At 46.3% G+C, this 18,640-nt stretch overlaps 1 protein-coding gene across 5 annotated transcripts in view; it reads left to right on the top strand.

The window, feature by feature from the left end:
* LOC110524437 (tyrosine-protein kinase ABL2) overlaps positions 1–18,131 on the top strand; it is a 41,736-nt gene extending 23,605 nt beyond the window's left edge. For 2 of the 5 annotated variants that reach the window (XM_036978218.2, XM_036978219.2), the window contains 9 exons: positions 6,476–6,640; positions 8,407–8,702; positions 8,873–9,145; positions 9,449–9,533; positions 9,649–10,011; positions 10,109–10,261; positions 10,412–10,501; positions 11,281–11,472; positions 14,161–18,131. In XM_036978218.2, coding sequence (XP_036834113.2) covers positions 6,476–6,640; positions 8,407–8,702; positions 8,873–9,145; positions 9,449–9,533; positions 9,649–10,011; positions 10,109–10,261; positions 10,412–10,501; positions 11,281–11,472; positions 14,161–15,938 — 3,395 coding nt within the window. In that variant the 3' untranslated portion in view covers positions 15,939–18,131. Of the gene's footprint in view, positions 1–3,133; positions 3,410–5,885; positions 6,130–6,475; positions 6,641–8,406; positions 8,703–8,872; positions 9,146–9,448; positions 9,534–9,648; positions 10,012–10,108; positions 10,262–10,411; positions 10,502–10,997; positions 11,092–11,280; positions 11,473–14,160 lie in introns of those variants that run through there. The other 3 variants (XM_036978223.2, XM_036978221.2, XM_090235747.1) reach the window with 3 other exon arrangements.
* Positions 18,132–18,640: the final 509 nt, after the last annotated feature.

Here is an 18,640-nt window from a genome sequence, read left to right as displayed (position 1 = left end):
AATTATGGTAATTGTGAGTGTGTTACCTAAATGTGTTGGCCTAATTCAGTAGTTGGGTGATCTGTGTTTTTAAGGAAGGTTTCGTGATTTAGAATTGTCTCTGGTTTTTTGGGTTGTGTTTATTGTTCTAAATGCTTACCCCAGCAGTGCTGTTGAACAATGTAACTCAACTCTGGAAGAATATTATTAGCCCCTGCTGTGTTGAAATCAGGTTGCATGGAAGACTTGTCAAGTTGATACTAATGCTCACTTTGCCTGGAGGTAATCAATTAAGGATGACAATCCACTTTTCCTAATCAAACCAACACCCAGAGATCGACTCCCCACTGTTGTGATTTGATGTGAATGGGTCATTTATGTGTCCTCGTTAACAACAACAGATGGCTACTGCCAACTCTGCCTCTCCTCAGCCACTCAGCCTCTCCACTAGACTGCTGCATGGGGATCTCTGTCTGTACAACTGCCCTCTTTAGAGTGGAGTTGAAGTGGCACTGTCCTCTGCAGTCCATGTCTGTTCAGCTAAAAGCATGTCTGTCTGTTCTGATCAACTGTTCCTCTAACCAAAGGCCTGTCTGTCTGTGTTCATCCCACATTAATTCTCTGGCTGTTTGGCCCGGCCGCGACAGGATTTGTCTTGTGCTGTGTGCCTCTCATCCGTGACATTGTCTCAGCTTATTGTTAACATTTCCTCCAGCTCTCTATCTGAAAGCTGTGATCATTCAGGAGGTATTTATAGCCATGATGTTGCTTTGTTTTGCTCTGTGGCTAAAGATATTCCCAGGCCAGCAGGCAGTAGTGCATAATACTGCTTGTGTTTTAGATGGTTTCAGTGGTGTCTCCTTGTAATACTCATAACTAGCTAACTGTTTTACACTGACTGAGGCCTGGTCATGTGTTGGGTTAAGCTATGTATTCTGACAGGGCACCGTGAAAGGATTCACATGTGGTCCTGCACAGAGATTGGGAGGGTGCAGAGGTGGCTGGTTCAGCTGCCACTTGCCTGGACAGACCCTACCAACAGCTGCAGGAGTGGTAGAGGGTGGGGTAGGGTGACCAGGGGAGTCGGTGTCTCAATATGCCCATTGAGCTGAAGCAGAACTGGAGGGGCACCACTGTCTCAGCTGTCTGGGGCTGGAACTGTGCCTGCTGCTCATACCCAAACACTGGTCAAGTCCCTGCTCACAGTCCTCTGCCCTCTGCAACCGCACAAAGGCACACACACATGTGCACACGCACCCATACAGGCACACTGACAGGCACACGACGTACCTCATGCATGACATACCAACTGGTGTGGGTCAATCTCATGTTGTAAACAGCTTCACTGAGGAATAGTCAACCAGATTCAGCTGCGGGCAGAATTTTTTGAGGATGGTCAAGGGGCCGGAACATAATTACAAATCATTTGTAAAATAATTGACGAAAACACAACCATTTCAAACCATGCTTACATTTGTATGTGATGACATGTATCTCTCTATTATGCATGGAATACTTGGAACAGAGTTGGTATTTTTACTGTCTTATGTCCAAAATATATACAGTACCAGTCAAAAGGTTGGATACACCTACTCATTCCAGGGTTTTTCTTTATTTTTACTGTTTTCTACATTGTAGGATAATAGTGAAGACATTAAAACTATGAAATAACACATATGGAATCATGGAGTGACCAAAAAGGCTTAAACAAATCAAAATATATTTGAGATTCTTCAAAGTAGCCACCCTTTACCTTGATGACCGCTTTGCACACTCTTGGCATTCTCTCAACCAGCTTCATGAGGTAGTCACCTGGAATGCATTTCAATTTACAGGTGTGCCTTGTTAAAAATTAATTTGTGGAATTTCTTTCCTTAATGCATTTGAGCCAAACAGTTGTGTTGTGACAAGGTAGGGGTGGTATACAGAAGATAGCCCTATTTGGTAAAAGACCAAGTCCATATTATGGCAAGAACAGCTCAAATAAGCAAAGAGAAACAACAGTCCATCATTACTTTAAGACATGAAGGTCAGTCAATGTGTAAAATTAAGAACTTTGAACGTTTATTCAAGTGTAGTTGCAAAAACCATCAAGCGCTATGATGAAACTGGCTCTTATGAGGACCGCCACAGGAAAGGAAAACCACATGTTAACTCTGCTGCAGAGGATAAGTTCATTATTTACCAGCCTCAGAAATTGCAGCCCAAATAAATGATTCACAGAGTTCAAGTAACAGACACATTTCTACAAAGAAACCAGTACTAAAAGACACCAATCAGAAGTCTTTCTAGTCCAAGAAACATGAACATTAGACCGGTGGAAATCTGTCCTTTTGGTCTTTGTGAGATGCAGAGTTGGTGAGCGGATCTCTGCATGTGCGGTTCCTACCAAGAAGCATAGAGGAGGTGGTGTGATGGTGCTTTGCTGGTGAGACTCAGTGATTTATTTAGAATTCAAGGCACACTTAACCAGCATGGCTACCACAGCATTCTGCAGCGATACACCATCACATCTGGTTTGCGCTTAGTGGGACTATCATTTTTATTTATTTTTTTCAACAGGACAATGACCCAACACACCTCCAGGCTGTGTAAGTGCTATTTGACAAAGAAGGAGAGTTGTGTAGTGCTGCATCAGATTACCTGGTCTCCACAATCACCGAACCTCAACCAAATTTTGGCCCGCGGGCCGCCAGCTATGGAACCTTTTACATGGTTTTGCCAAACGGTGGTTGTTGCTTAGTTGTTAATATTTCAGGGATCAGCTATATTTCTGTCAACATTGATTGACCAAACTCTTATTCAAAGATCAATCTTAATTGATAAAAAAAAATGGACTGATTTGAATTAATACATTTAGCCGTTTTCTGAGTCTTAGTCTTTATGAGTTGAAATTCTCCAGCTCTCAGTTAAAAATAGGCTTGAGGCTGACTGAATAAAAATATTTGTAATAGTGTGATATGCTTGAGCAGTGTTCTTCTGACATTAGGAAATTCAGGGCCTGTAGCAGTTGTAGTGCCTCTTGCCCCCCCCTGGAGGCTATGAGTGTATCTCAGCAAGTGGCATCTCAGCAACAGCCATCTGCTGTTGACCTCAAGACTGCCCCTACCCCTCTGCTCTGTTCCTCAAGAGACCTCCACCACAACTCACCTCCCCCAGTGAGCTCAGATTTCCTATGTCTCACACACACAGCGAGCCCCTCTCTCCCTCCCTCCCACCCAGTCCCTCTGTGGAGAAGTTTTAAGAGAGAGGGAACTCGTCAGACGTCTGTACTAGGATTGTCCTGGCTGGGATTGTCCTTGCTGACTGGGTCAGGCATCTGTACTGGGATTGCCCTGGCTGACTGGGAATAAGTGGAAGATGTACTGGGAGCTGTGGCTGAGCCAGTTGACAGCGACAGACCTGCATCATATGCTGGTGGGGAACAAAGGTGGGAGAGCATCAGCTCTAGACAGGGCAGAGTCACACCTGACCACTAGGCCAGTTTAATGTCCTTAGCAGATGTCCTGACAGATTAACTATACTGCTGCCATGTAGTGTACTGTGTAGTTTGCTTGCTGAATGGAGCAATGTGTACTTTAGTAGTTCTGTGTTTAGAACGGAGCAATGTGTACTTTAGTTTTGTGTGTTTAGAATGGAGCAATGTGTACTTTAGTTTTGTGTGTTTTAGAATGGAGCAATGTGTACTTTAGTAGTTCTGCGTGTTTAGAATGGAGCAATGTGTACTTTAGTAGTTCTGCGTGTTTAGAATGGAGCAATGTGTACTTTAGTAGTTCTGCGTGTTTAGAATGGAGCAATGTGTACCGTAGTTGTTCTGCGTGTTTAGAATGGCACAATGCGTAGTTCTGTGTGTTTAGAATAGAGCAATGTGTACTTTAGTTGTTCTGCGTGTTTAGAATGGCACAATGCGTAGTTCTGTGTGTTTAGAATAGAGCAATGTGTACTTTAGTTGTTCTGCGTGTTTAGAATGGCACAATGCGTAGTTCTGTGTGTTTAGAATAGAGCAATGTGTACTTTAGTAGTTCTGCGTGTTTAGAATGGAGCAATGTGTACTTCAGTAGTTCTGCGTGTTTAGAATGGAGCAATGTGTACTTTAGTTGTTCTGTGTGTTTTAGAATGGCACAATGCGTAGTTCTGTGTGTTTAGAATGGCACAATGCGTAGTTCTGTGTGTTTAGAATGGAGCAGTGTGTACTTTTAATAGTTCTGTGTGTTTCCTGTTTTACTCCCTATTTCACGTGTGACACTCATTAGGCTGGATTTGGAGATCTGGGTCATTTGATCAACTTTTTATTTGCCTACCTCCTCATGCCTTTTGCACACAATGTATATAGACTCTCTCTTTTTTTCTACTGTGTTATTGACTTGTTAATTGTTTACTCCATGTGTAACTCTGTGTTGTCTGTTCACACTGCTATGCTTTATGAGAACTTGTTCTCAACTAGCCTACCTGGTTAAATAAAGGTGAAATAAAAGATGCAGGACTTCATAGTTGAGGTTAAGCTTTAATTCAACTCAGTCTTACACAGTGTATATCTTAAAGGGTAAGTTCACCAAAATGCCATATTGGTTTCCTTACCCTGTATGCAGTCTATCGACAAAGGATGACCGCAATCCATTTTCTGGTTTAGTTTAACATTTTAGCATTTGGAACAAATCCCATTCAAGCCATAGGACCAATAATATAATTTTTTTGCGCATCATGTTCAAATCATCTATCAGTGACTTTGTTGAGCTTCACAATACATTTTAGATACTTTTGGACATGATGTGTGAAAAATGATCATATTTGTCCAATGACTTAAATGGGATTTGTGCCACAAATGCAAAAACTTTAACATGTGGAAACCGTGCCAGAGAAACCAGACCAAAGCATGGATTGCTGTCGTACCTTGTCCATAAACTGCTGTGAACTATCCCTTTAACTTCTCAGATGCTATTGCTTTTGATCAATTCCACTGTAACAGAATGACACTGAGACTTTAAAATGTATGTCAAACAAAAACCAATGATGGCAATGAACAGAGCAGCAGATGCGAAGTTTGGCAACAGAATGACGGTTTGCCGTTTGTGCCGTCATTCTGTTACCAAACTTTGCATCTGCACTGTTCTTCAAGTAAATGTAGTAGTAGGAAATAGTAAATTGTTTAAAATGTCAAAGTAAAACTTATCGAGTCTTATCGCCCCAAATAATGGCCAAAAGCCACCCACGGAAGAAATAGGTAGGAAGATGTTTGGTATTATATTTATTGAATATTATCTGAATCCTAGATATTAATATGGCCAATTTGGGTGTCATCAATTAGCTTAATTTCTCAGATCAAATTATATTTTAACAAAATGTTTCATGAATGTTAATTGTATCTGTTTCTGACTACAGAAACGATTCCAGAACAATCTGGGTGTCAAAATCCTCTTCCTTGTGCTTTTTGAATTTGGAACGACCCAGGAAGTGTAATTAGGAAGGGATGATGCCTTTCAGAAATGATATTTACTGTAACATTAGCTACTGACCACCACAGACTGACACTGATGGTACCAGTCACTTACTGTACTGTAGATGTATCACTTAAACTTTGGTGTAGCCAGTCATTCCTTAGTTGTATTGGGGTAATTCCACGGTAACGGAGTGAAAGTAGTCTTTGTCCATACAGTTGTATAGTTTGTTTAACTTTGCAATCATTGTTTTGTTTTTTTACATATATCTTATGCCAACTCTCGACTTTCTTTTCAATGCCTCTACCTGTCTTTAATTCACTTGTCTCCCTCTCTCCCTAACAGTGGGTAAGTCCCACTCAGCAGCTGTCCAGACATGCTTTAGAGTTTGTTGGCAGCTGTTAAGGAGTTATTGAGGCTCAGGCATGTTGTGTGGGCGTGGTGACCCACAGACGCTGACAGAGACCCTCCCCACAGCTACTACACTCTTTACATACAGGCAGGGAAGAAGAAAGTAGTGACTTCCTGTAGGACCTAGTCCTCAGATCTCAGATTAGTGTGTTTGGAAAAAGAAGCGAGTCAATGTTGAGCGTGGACATGCAGAGTATGTATTTGAGGACCCTTCAACCCAGCAGCAGTTTTGAGAAAGAGTGGGTTAGGCTGACATGCCGGCCCTACACGGGGGTAACGGATGTGGACGGGCCTAGACTCTCGGGTAGCTACAACTTAGCTCTTTCTGTTTATGTTGGTAGACTCCAGCTGCCTATTAATTGGACAGCTATTGATATTACGCTAGCAGTGGTAAATGGTAGCCTATTTCACAGTTGATTAGTGCAGATTGTTAAAGGAACAGAAACTGATTTTTGGTTGAAATAAAGAATTTATGCATGTTTTGGGTCCCTAAAAGGTAGGTACGTGTTTTGTTAGGCATATCTGGGGCACTCATGTGGTTTATGTATTTTGAAGTTGAGATTTCAACAGATATTTTTAGTCCGCTTGACTTTCACTGAACCATTCACCGACCGCTTTCTTTCTCTATCGCTCCCTTTCCCTTCCTCCAGAGGCCCTCCACCGACCCTTCGGCCTGGACTCGGCAGCGTTGACGGAGGCGGTGCGCTGGAGCTCCAAGGAGAACCTGCTGGGTGCTGCCGAAAGCGACCCTAACCTCTTTGTTGCACTTTATGACTTTGTTGCCAGTGGCGACAACACGCTGAGCATTACGAAAGGTATGTATTCTGACAGAGATTTTTATCAATAGCTGCCGTCCCAATAGATAACCTGGTTTCATTTCCTCACCCTGCATCATCGCAAACCACTCCTTATCTAAAGATGATTTGCTTCGAGGTATGGGGACCTTCTGCAGGGGAGGTCAGTTCTTCAGGAGATCCTCTAAAATACAGTACCATGGTACCCTCCAGTGAACTATGTTTGTTTATTCCAATCCTTGTTCTACTTTCCCTTTTTATTTAATCCGTGTCCCTGTTTTCCCCAGCAGCAGTTTGCTGATCAAAGAGCTGTCTCCTGGGTAATGCGCTTAAAATCATAATATTTTGGAGAGTCAGACTTTTTAAATTAACAGATATAAAAGCATTCGCTAAAGATGGAGAAATATCTTAAGCCGATGCCTGCCTTCACCAGTCGCCCCATTGCTGCTGCCTGAGATGGAGCTAATGTTTAGACTGTGAGTCACTGCATGCCCAAGGGAGAGGCAGGCAGGCTTGCCCTCCCACACCCTTGTTAGGCTCTAATGCACTTTTAATGTGGAATCCTTTCAACTGTAATAATAACAGGTGCATAAACCCAGCAGGGTTTATCCACCTGCTGGGTGATCACAGAGAGTGACTTGGCGGCCCTGCCGGCCCTTAATCGCTGTCTCAGATCAATGCCATGTCTCAGATCAATGCCATGTCTCAGATCAATGCCATGCCTCAGATCAATGCCATGCCTCAGATCAATGCCATGCCTCAGATCAATGCCATGCCTCAGATCAATGCCATGCCTCAGATCAAAGCCATGCCTCAGATCAAAGCCATGCCTCAGATCAAAGCCATGCCTCAGATCAAAGCCATGCCTCAGATCAAAGCCATGCCTCAGATCAAAGCCATGCCTCAGATCAATGCCATGCCTCAGATCAATGCCATGCCTCAGATCAATGCCATGCCTCAGATCAATGCCATGCCTCAGATCAATGCCATGCCTCAGATCAATGCCATGCCTCAGATCAATGCCATGCCTCAGATCAATGCCATGTCTCAGATCAATGCCATGCCTCAGATCAATGCCATGCCTCAGACCAGTAATGTCCACCGCAGGCGCCTGACATTGTGTTTCCACCCGGAGCTCTCTGGCTCCCCACAGTGTGTCGCAGAGGAAACTGTCTAGTGTGAGTGGTTAGGCCAGCCCAATGTTTTTCTGCCTCCCCGGCTGTCCAGTGTCAATAAAGCCTGTAGCTGTATCCTCTGTGGCACCAGAGGGTATTGAGTCTGCAGCATGTTCAGCTCAGCCCATGATGTACAGGGAGAGTGAGTAGGAGGGTGAGAGAGAGAAGAGAGGTTAAGTTGCAGAAAGCTTGGCGGCGCTCCCTGTCCCCTCTCCAGGCCGTGTCTTGTCGCTGCCATAACAGCTCACTGTCATTATCCTCTCACTGGGAGCAGCTTTGAAGGGCTGCAGAGAGCTGCCGGACAGCCAGGGCGTGTTTCAGCTACACAGACACACAGCTCCTCTATAGTACTGCATTCTCTGTCTCTATTTAAGAGGCACTCCCTCCCGTCTCCACCGTTGACCTCATAGGACCCAAACAAAGCAGCAATCCAAGTCACTACATGCGTAGCCCAGACCTACTTTTTGGGACTGTATTAAATGAAGCATCAATAGGGGCCATTTAAACCCTATGAAGGAACCAACAACTTCAAGGGGTGATAATGTCCTAAAGTCTAAATGTTTGAAGATGATGTGCTTTTACCTGACTGTCTCCTTGTCCCTCTCTGCCCAGGTGAGAAGCTGAGGGTGCTCGGCTACAACCAGAATGGGGAGTGGAGCGAGGTGCGCTCCAAGAATGGCCAGGGCTGGGTGCCAAGCAACTACATCACGCCCGTCAACAGCCTGGAGAAGCACAGCTGGTACCACGGGCCCGTTTCGCGCAGCGCTGCAGAATACCTGCTAAGCAGCCTCATCAACGGCAGCTTCCTGGTCCGGGAGAGCGAGAGCAGCCCAGGACAGCTGTCCATCTCCCTGCGCTACGAGGGGCGTGTCTACCACTACCGCATCAACACCGCCTCAGATGGCAAGGTAGCTAGTGTCTGGGACCTACAGATGGGCTGTCTCTCACCCTTTTCTTTACTTTTGTTGTGAAACTACTCTGCCCCTGCTAATTTTCCTGCTCTGTCTCTGTTGGCCATCTCTTGTTTCTCCTCACGGTGCTGACCCCTGTGTGTCCCTGTCTGTCTTTCTGTCCCAAGGTTTACGTCACAGCAGAGAGCCGCTTCAGCACCCTGGCCGAACTGGTCCACCACCACTCCACCGTGGCCGATGGCCTGGTCACCACGCTCCACTACCCGGCACCCAAGTGCAACAAGCCCACCGTCTACGGTGTGTCGCCCATCCACGACAAGTGGGAGATGGAGCGCACCGACATCACCATGAAGCACAAGCTGGGAGGGGGGCAGTACGGAGAGGTGTACGTGGGAGTCTGGAAGAAATACAACCTCACCGTTGCAGTTAAAACACTCAAGGTTGGTCTCTCTATAAAGATTGGTGGACGCATGTAAAATCTCCATCTTTTGTGTGTCTATTTTGTGAAATCCTCTATGGGATCATGAAATATGAATGGGATGTGGTATTTAGTGGTTGATGGTCACCATCTGCTGGTGAAATGCGGTATTACATCAACATGAAACTCAATGGGGGCAACGACTACTGTTGGAGATATGTTTGTTTATTCACAGTTTAACTTGTTCTGCTCACCTTGGTATCCTGATACTAAGATATTGAATGAATCCAGTGAATATTGACCTTTCTGCTTGTTTGTCTTCCAGGAGGACACTATGGAGGTGGAGGAGTTCCTGAAAGAGGCAGCAGTCATGAAGGAGGTGAAACATCCCAACCTGGTGCAGTTGCTAGGTCAGTGCTGCTCACAGTACAGCTCCACTTACTAACAGCACATGGGATATCTACCGGCTGTTTCTAGACTCGAGGCGTAGTTACCTCTGACCTCTGTTGGCTTGACTCTGTCCAGGTGTGTGTACGTTGGAGCCTCCCTTCTACATCGTGACAGAGTACATGCCCCATGGTAACCTGTTAGACTACCTGAGGGAGTGTGACCGGGAAGAGGTGAACGCAGTGGTGCTGCTCTACATGGCCACGCAGATCTCCTCTGCCATGGAGTACCTGGAGAAGAAGAACTTCATTCACCGGGACCTGGCGGCTAGGAACTGTCTGGTGGGGGAGAACAGCGTGGTGAAGGTGGCTGACTTTGGGCTGAGCAGGCTGATGACAGGGGACACGTACACGGCCCACGCCGGAGCCAAGTTCCCCATCAAGTGGACCGCCCCCGAGAGCCTGGCCTTCAACACCTTTTCTATCAAGTCTGATGTGTGGGGTGAGTCAGAGCCAGATTTTCAGTCATCGCGTGTACTAAATCAGTCAACATTCGTGTGAGCGTGTTTCTCATCCTATGATGGTCTCTCGTCCTTCAGCTTTCGGTGTGCTGCTGTGGGAGATAGCAACGTACGGTATGTCTCCGTACCCAGGGATCGACCTGTCTCAGGTATACGACCTGCTGGAGAAGGGCTACCGCATGGAGCAGCCAGAGGGCTGTCCACCCAAGGTCCACGAGCTGATGAGAGCCTGTGAGTATGGGCACCACACTTAGTACACACACACACAGTACACACACACAGTCCCTCGCACTATCATCCATTCACGTATGTCCTGCATAGAAGCTCTATAACCTAAATGGAGTAAGAAATAACATTAACTTTGTTTTGGTGTGATATCAGGCTGGCAATGGAGCCCGTTGGACCGACCCTCGTTTGCCGAGACCCACCAGGCTTTTGAGACAATGTTCCACGATTCCAGCATCTCTGAAGGTACTTGTACGACACAGTCACATTACTACCCTCATGGCTGAAACACGGTCAGATACGACAGTCACATTACTACCCTCATGGCTGAAACACGGTCAGATACGACAGTCACATTACTACCCTCATGGCTGAAACACAGTCAGATACGACAGTCACATTACTACCCTCATGGCTGAAACACGGTCAGATACGACAGTCACATTACTACCCTCATGGCTGAAACACGGTCAGATACGACACAGTCACATTACTACCCTCATGGCTGAAACACGGTCAGATACGACACAGTCACATTACTACCCTCATGGCTGAAACACGGTCAGATACGACAGTCACATTACTACCCTCATGGCTGAAACACGGTCAGATACACTTCTCTTGGAGGCATTTCCTTCTGCTGCCTGACTATTCAAGCCTGTCAGTTTTGGCACTAAAGCGGATGCATTTGTGGACATAAGAGAGATAATGGCCTTTAATGATGCGTAAACATCTCCTGTAGGGCCTTTTCAGAGTGGTACAGCATGCCTGGTGCCTCAGGGAGAGACGGAGGATGATATTTGAGTGAGGATGAGGAAAGGGCAGGCTGAACTGAGGTGAGGGGAGTACAGAGAGAACGAAGGGCTTTCAGAGAACCATTATAAACTCAGCATTGATTTATTCAGTTATTCCAGTGAATGCAGTACTACTATTTCTAGCAAGGGATTCAATATGTATAACGGTCTAATGTAAATGTCCACTTCATTAAGCATTCCTTTCCTGTGGCTCCCTCTCTCTCTCTGTAGAGGTAGCAGAGGAGCTGTGTAAGACGGCCTCCTCTGGCCATGGCCCGTCACCACACTCCTTCAGCCACGACATGCCCCTGCTGCCCTCCAAGTCGCGCACGCTCAAGAAGCATACGGAGAACAAGGAGAACATCGAGGGGGGTCTGGATTGCAGGCAGGAGACACACACAGCCAGCACCCACAGCCCCTCAGGTACCTGCCTTGCCCGCCACCGTGCCTGTAGACTGAGGACAAGGGCTGCTGTCACAGGAACACCTCACCCAGTAGTCACCACAGGTGGTGCCATTACACAATCACAACAGAGAAAGGGTTTGGATTAAAGGCATTCTCAATCCTCTCTCTATCTTCCTCCCTTACCTGAAGGGCTGTAGGGAGCTGGGTAAATAGGTCTGTTTGTATGCGTCTGCGCTCATGTCTGCGCTCATGTCTGCCATCTGTTTTATTAACATGACGATTGAGGGTTTGAATTGTAATCCTCCGGTCTCTGTCTGTTGCATCCTCCCCACACAACACACACAACTCTAAAGATCACTAAGAATGACTACATACGTATGTACCAATACCTCAATTAAAAGCAGATCATATTTTGTATGGTTTTTGCCATGTTGTCATTCATGTTTTATTGCATGTTTTCTTGTGTAAAAACCAAAGGCGATTTATGTTCCTGTCAACCCTTATACTCTCACTCATTTCTCTGACTCAGGCTGGTGACTTGCTCACTCTGGCGCTCATCTATTACACATACAGAGCCGCTTCGCATCTCTAGTACAAGGTGTCACCGCAAAGTTATTGGGTCTGGTACCTTTTTAACTCCCTGTTCTCTGTCCTCTGTTCTCTGTGGGTCTGGTACATTTTTAACTCCCTGTTCTCTGTCCTCTGTTCTCTGTGGGTCTGGTACATTTTTAACTCCCTGTTCTCTGTCCTCTGTTCTCTGTAGGTCTGGTACCTGTAACTCCCTGTCCTCTGTTCTCTGTTCTCTGTAGGTCTGGTACCTGTTTAACTCCCTGTTCTCTGCAGGTCTGGTACCTGTTTAACTCCCTGTTCTCTGTAGGTCTGGTACCTTTTTAACTCCCTGTTCTCTGTCCTCTGTTCTCTGTAGGTCTGGTACCTGTAACTCCCTGTCCTCTGTTCTCTGTTCTCTGTAGGTCTGGTACCTGTTTAACTCCCTGTTCTCTGCAGGTCTGGTACCTGTTTAACTCCCTGTTCTCTGTAGGTCTGGTACCTGTTTAACTCCCTGTTCTCTGTCCTCTGTTCTCTGTAGGTCTGGTACCTGTTTGACTCCCTGTCCTCTGTAGGTCTGGTACCTGTTTAACTCCCTGTTCTCTGTTCTCTGTTCTCTGTAGGTCTGGTAGCTGTTTAACTCCCTGTCCTCTGTTCTCTGTAGGTCTGGTACCTGTTTAACTCCCTGTCCTCTGTTCTCTGTAGGTCTGGTACCTTTTTAACTCCCTGTTCTCTGTGGGTCTGGTACCTTTTTAACTCTCTGTTCTCTGTCCTCTGTTCTCTGTAGGTCTGGTACCTGTTTGACTCCCTGTCCTCTGTTCTCTGTAGGTCTGGTACCTGTTTAACTCCCTGTCCTCTGTTCTCTGTAGGTCTGGTACCTGTTTGACTCCCTGTTCTCTGTAGGTCTGGTACCTTTTTGACTCCCTGTTCTCTGTTCTCTGTAGTTCTGGTACCTGTTTGACTCCCTGTCCTCTGTTCTCTGCAGGTCTGGTACCTGTTTAACTCCCTGTCCTCAGTTCTTTGTAGGTATGGTACCTGTTTAACTCCCTGTCCTCTGATCTCTGCAGGTCTGGTACCTGTTTAACTCCCTGTTCTCAGTTCTCTGCAGGTCTGGTACCTGTTTAACTCCCTGTCCTCAGTTCTTTGTAGGTCTGGTACCTGTTTGACTCACTGTTCTCTGTAGGTCTGGTACCTGTTTGACTCCCTGTCCTCAGTTCTTTGTAAGTCTGGTACCTGTTTGACTCCCTGTTCTCTGTTCTCTGTAGGTCTGGTACCTGTTTGACTCCCTGTCCTCTGTTCTCTGTAGGTCTGGTACCTGTTTGACTCCCTGTCCTCTGTTCTCTGTAGGTCTGGTACCTGTTTAACTCCCTGTCCTCTGTTCTCTGTAGGTCTGGTACCTGTTTGACTCCCTGTTCTCTGTAGGTCTGGTACCTGTTTGACTCCCTGTCCTCTGTTTTCTGTAGGTCTGGGACCTGTTTGACTCCCTGTCCTCTGTTCTCTGTAGGTCTGGTACCTGTTTGACTCCCTGTCCTCTGTTCTCTGTTCTCTGTAGGTCTGGTACCTGTTTGACTCCCTGTCCTCTGTTCTCTGTAGGTCTGGTACCTGCTTGACTCCCTGTCCTCTGTTCTCTGTAGGTCTGGTACCTGTTTGACTCCATGTCCTCTGTTTTCTGTAGGTCTGGAACCTGTTTGACTCCCTGTCCTCTGTTCTCTGTAGGTCTGGTACCTGTTTGACTCCCTGTCCTCTGTTCTCTGTAGGTCTGGTACCTGTTTGACTCCCTGTCCTCTGTTCTCTGTAGGTCTGGTACCTGTTTGACTCCCTGTCCTCTGTTCTCTGTAGGTCTGGTACCTGTTTGACTCCCTGTCCTCTGTTCTCTGTAGGACTGGTGCCTGTTTGACTCCCTGTCCTCTGTTCTCTGTAGGTCTGGTACCTGTTTAACTCCCTGTCCTCTGTCCTCTGTAGGTCTGGTACCTGTTTGACTCCCTGTCCTCTGTCCTCTGTAGGTCTGGTACCTGTTTGACTCCCTGTCCTCTGTCCTCTGTAGGTCTGGTACCTGTTTGACTCCCTGTCCTCAGTTCTCTGCAGGTCTGGTACCTGTTTGACTCCCTGTCCTCTGTAGGTCTGGTACCTGTTGAACTCCCTGTCCTCTGCTCTCTGCAGGTCTGGCAGCCACTCTGCTGGCAGGGGATGGCCGGTCAGGCAGCTCTCCTGCTCTGCCTCGGAAACAGAGGGACAAATCCCCCAGCAGTCTCTTGGAGGACTCCAAGGAGACCACGTTCACACGGGACCGCAAGGCTGGCTTCTTCAGTTCCTTCATGAAGAAGAAGTCTTCCTCCAACTCTCCCTCCTCCCAGCTGCAGCAGAGCCTGCCTACGCCACCCAAGAGGAGCAGCTCGTTCAGGGAGATGGAGACCCAGCCTCACAAGAAGTATGAGCCCACGACTGGCTTTAGCGCCCCTCCTCCTCCCCTTCCCCAGGCAGATGGCCTGGGCTTTTCACCGTCCCACGGAGAGGGGAACCACGTCCAGTCACGCTGCTGTGGAGCCACTTTTGGACAAAAGGCCTCTGCCAACCACACCTCTGGGGCGCCGCCCTCACAGGTGGGCAGTAGTAGTAGCAGCAGCTGGGCAGGCCTGGCAGGCTTCTTCACCCCCCGCCTCATCAAAAAGACCTTAGGGCTACGGACTGGCAAGTCCACTGGGACCGAGGAGGGGGGTGGGGGAACCAAGCCCTTCCCCAGGTCCAATTCCACCTCCTCCATGTCTGCAGGGCTGCCTGACCTGGAGAGGATGGCTCTGACTTTACCCAGGAACCGCAGTAAGCCTCCTCTAGAGCGCACTGCCTCCACCACCTCGCAGCCTGAGAACGGGGCAGCACACACCTCTGAGACCCTTCTCCGTAACATGGATGAGGGAACAGCTCAGATCAGGGACCGGCCTAAAGCCAAGCTGCTTCCCCGGGTGGTGGGGGGAAGCTCTGGGGTGGTGAGAGCTCCTGGCGTTGGGAGTGAAGCAGATTCATATTGTCCCTCGGGGACTCTACGGGGTAGGGAGGTTCAGGAGGCAGGAGGACAGGACCGTCAGGGATGGTCGTCCCCCTCCAAAACAGTGGGATCAGGCCTGTCAGCGGCTCCACACAACCACAAGGTTCCAGTGCTGATCTCGCCCACACTCAAGCATGGCTCGGCCGATGTGCACCTGGTGGGGATGGACTCTCAGGGGAACCGCTTCAAACTACTATCAGAGCATCAAGCGGACCGGGACCGACCACGGCTGGTCAAGCCTAAATGTGCCCCACCTCCCCCTCCCACTCTGCGCCTCCTTGGACACTCCTACAGCGGGGATGGAGAGGAGCAGGCCGGGGTGGCTGTGGAGGTCAATGGTGATGGGGTGAAACGGCCGGGACGAGTAAGGGAAGTTGGAACAGGGAGACCGTCAGTGCCGCCACCACAAGTGCCTCCACCTCCTTCAGCCTCTTCTTCCTCTGCCAACAACACTACCCCTACTAAGATGGCTAACGGTGCCACCAGCACTGGCTCATCCACAGTCCCCTCTGGTGGCTCTAAGCTTCTGCGTCGGACTCGGCAGCAGGCAGAGAGGGTTCAACCAGAGACGATCAGTAAGGAGGCTCTGCTGGAGTATGCTGAGTGCCTGAGAGGTGCCCTCCACAGCAGCCCTGAGCCCTCCTCCAGCAGCCAGGTCCTAGACGCTGCCCACCAGCTGCTAGACTACTGCTCAGGCTACGTGGACTGCATCCCACAGATGCGGAACAAGTTCGCCTTCCGAGAGGCCGTGGGCAAATTAGAGCTCAGTTTGCAGGAGCTGCGGGCATCGTCCTCCTCTGGAAGCGGAGGACCATTCAGTGGCCCGGCGGCTAGCCCTGCTCTGGACAACTTGCACAACTGCATCAAGGAAATTAGTGATGTGGTTCAGAGGTAGCCTCCGGACCCTTTCAAACATTTCCTTTTGTATTCCCTTTGTTGGTTCTATTAACATTTTGGGGACAGAGAACAATCTCAGAAGTACCTCAGAAAATCACTACAAATTGTTTCTCTTATTGTTTACAGTTGACTCTTTCTCAAAAATGCCAGTGGAAAACACTGTTCTATTCTTTGATCATAAACATTGTTGATACCAAACTAGAAAAATTATTGTTTTGCCCCAAATTGTACCTTTTCCACCAGGTTTTAAGGCCTTTCTTTTAACTGGACGTTGAGTATATCAGCAACGTTTTCAGTCCCAGAGTTGATAAAGAACAAAGTCAGTTTGAGTATCTGTCATTTACTAACTCAACCGAGAAACAAAGTGGAGAATAATGCATTCATTCTCCTGGCAACAATGAAAAGAGTCCCTGTGACAGGATGTCACTGTTCAAAACTATTGTCACCTGGGACATCGAGTGTTCCACATAATCAGGTCTACTTTCTCTGCCATTTGGTTTGATTATTTCAATGTCACAACGTTTGAATAGAAAATGTAAGCATTTCAATATTGATGTCCAAATTCCCTTGCACATGACCTAGGTATATGTTTGGAGCCTATGAGAAGAGCGAAGAGAGTGCAGGGTAGTACATGAGCAGGTGGTTTGGGACAGTTTCTAAGTGTCCTTGGACAGTGCTGAATTCCCTGTGGCCCTTTCCCTCAGTGCCTATAGTTTAAATGATTGAAAATCTGCAAATACAACTACTCCTTGACAAAATACTGATCTCATCACAAACTACAGTATGTCTCTAGCACATCAGTGATTTATTTGTACATTATTTGGTTTTAACTTTGGAATGGCTTTATGTATGAACTTGAATTTTAAATTATTGTTTTTTATTAAAAGCACAGACCTATTTTTAAAATGTTATGTAAATATTTGCTTAATATCATATCCAGGAAAAAGTGAGGTCACATTTGCTTGGATAAGTGTTTGACTCTACAAAGAAACTGTAGTAGGAAGTTTATCACAGGACTGAGGCCCACAACCCCATCTGAACATCTGCTAAATGAATGTATTATGTATTGTTATCTTCCTTTTTTGAGAAGATGCCATGTTTAATTGTTGTCTGGTCATCATTTCAGTACCAACATCAGTCAATGCTTATGGTCAATTTACAAAATTGATTCTTAAAGCACGTTTTCTGTTTTGATATCCCTTAGTAGGTGTCATCTCTACACAAACATTTCCATATCAGGTTGCTGGATGTAATTTCATCCTGTTTGTTCTATTGTGCACAAATAACAAGTTTCACCTGTGTCTGCAATCATTTCTCAATAATAATTTGGCTAATGAATCAAGCAATCAAAAACAAAAAAAGCTTGCTTATAACAGAGTGCTCCTCAACTGTTTAAAAAATCCCCTAATCCCCACTTGAGATGTTGGAACCCTAAGTGTATCAAAAGGGGATCATCACGCTCTCCCAGAAGCTTGACTAGTATGTAAAACCTACAAATTCAGGCAAACAAAAGATGTAATGGGTCTACACTCAAAAAGATGTCCCATAAAGCCTACTTAATTTATCCATCCCTTCACTCTTCCCTGCGTCAGGCACAGACGTCTCGGCCCTGTTTGTCGGAACCCTGAGTGTACACTGGATAAAGCCTATGATATAGTAGACATTGATTGGTATATTGCATTTCATCTTAGTATAAACTCTAGTAATGCCCAATATATTTTCACATTTCATTCCATTGTGGTACACTACCTATCTAATCCAGCAGATGAGCTTCAGTGTGCCTCTGGTGATTCAAAGGTCCTCTTGACTAATAGCATGAAATAGTTTATTTTCACTGGGAGGTTCACTTATTATTATTATTATTATCTATTTTTATTTTGACACTGGATACAGCAATGTTTTTCCTATGGTTCTTGGTGCCTTTTGTGAAAGATATGTTATGTGTAGTGCACTACTCAGTTAAGAAACGGATATACAGCGATGTGTAATTGTAAATATCTTGTGCTTTTGTTTTCAGATGACAGATTTTGCAATGATGTTGTGGCCAAGTATAAATATCACTACAACGTGCATTTCTATTATTGGGAGTAAACATTTAGTTTTTTAATTTAAAACTCACATTTAATAGTATATTACTGTGAATTTCTCCCCATCAGTGTTAAACTTGATATAAATAAAATGTTGGAACAATTCTAAGGTCCTTTTTATATTTTTGATTTGTCAAAATGTTCAAGATTTATCCAGAGAGTGACTATTCTTTTGATTAATAGCATACATGTCATTGACCTGTTGGATCAGAGACTGATAATGACCAATGCATTTACTACTCTTCAGGTCAGTATTGAAATGACTTTACTGTAGATATAATACAATTGGTGGGAGGAATATAATGATAGCCGCAGTTAGGGGTTGGATCATTTTCTGGCATGTGATTCAAATCCTTCTGAATTTAGGGCACATCCTGAGCACAGTGCCGCATCTGTGCCTGGAACTACGATCTAAAATTTCCTTTTGAAGAATAAATTGTTCTGAAAAAAATCTGTGCAACCCTCCGCTGAATTTGACATTGGGATGTGGCCCTCGGCCTCGGGATAATAAAATGCCTACCCCTGCTCTATGATATAGGCCTATAAGAAGCTACCTGGGTGGTGGTCACCAGGGATGTGGTGCTGCTCTAGTGAGGGGGGAGCGGTGCTCCCT

This window comes from Oncorhynchus mykiss, chromosome 5 (assembly GCF_057628025.1).
Source record: "Oncorhynchus mykiss isolate SJ-2025 chromosome 5, ASM5762802v1, whole genome shotgun sequence".
Taxonomy (NCBI): Eukaryota; Metazoa; Chordata; class Actinopteri; order Salmoniformes; family Salmonidae; genus Oncorhynchus; species Oncorhynchus mykiss.
This window is presented reverse-complemented; position numbering and strand designations above follow the sequence as displayed.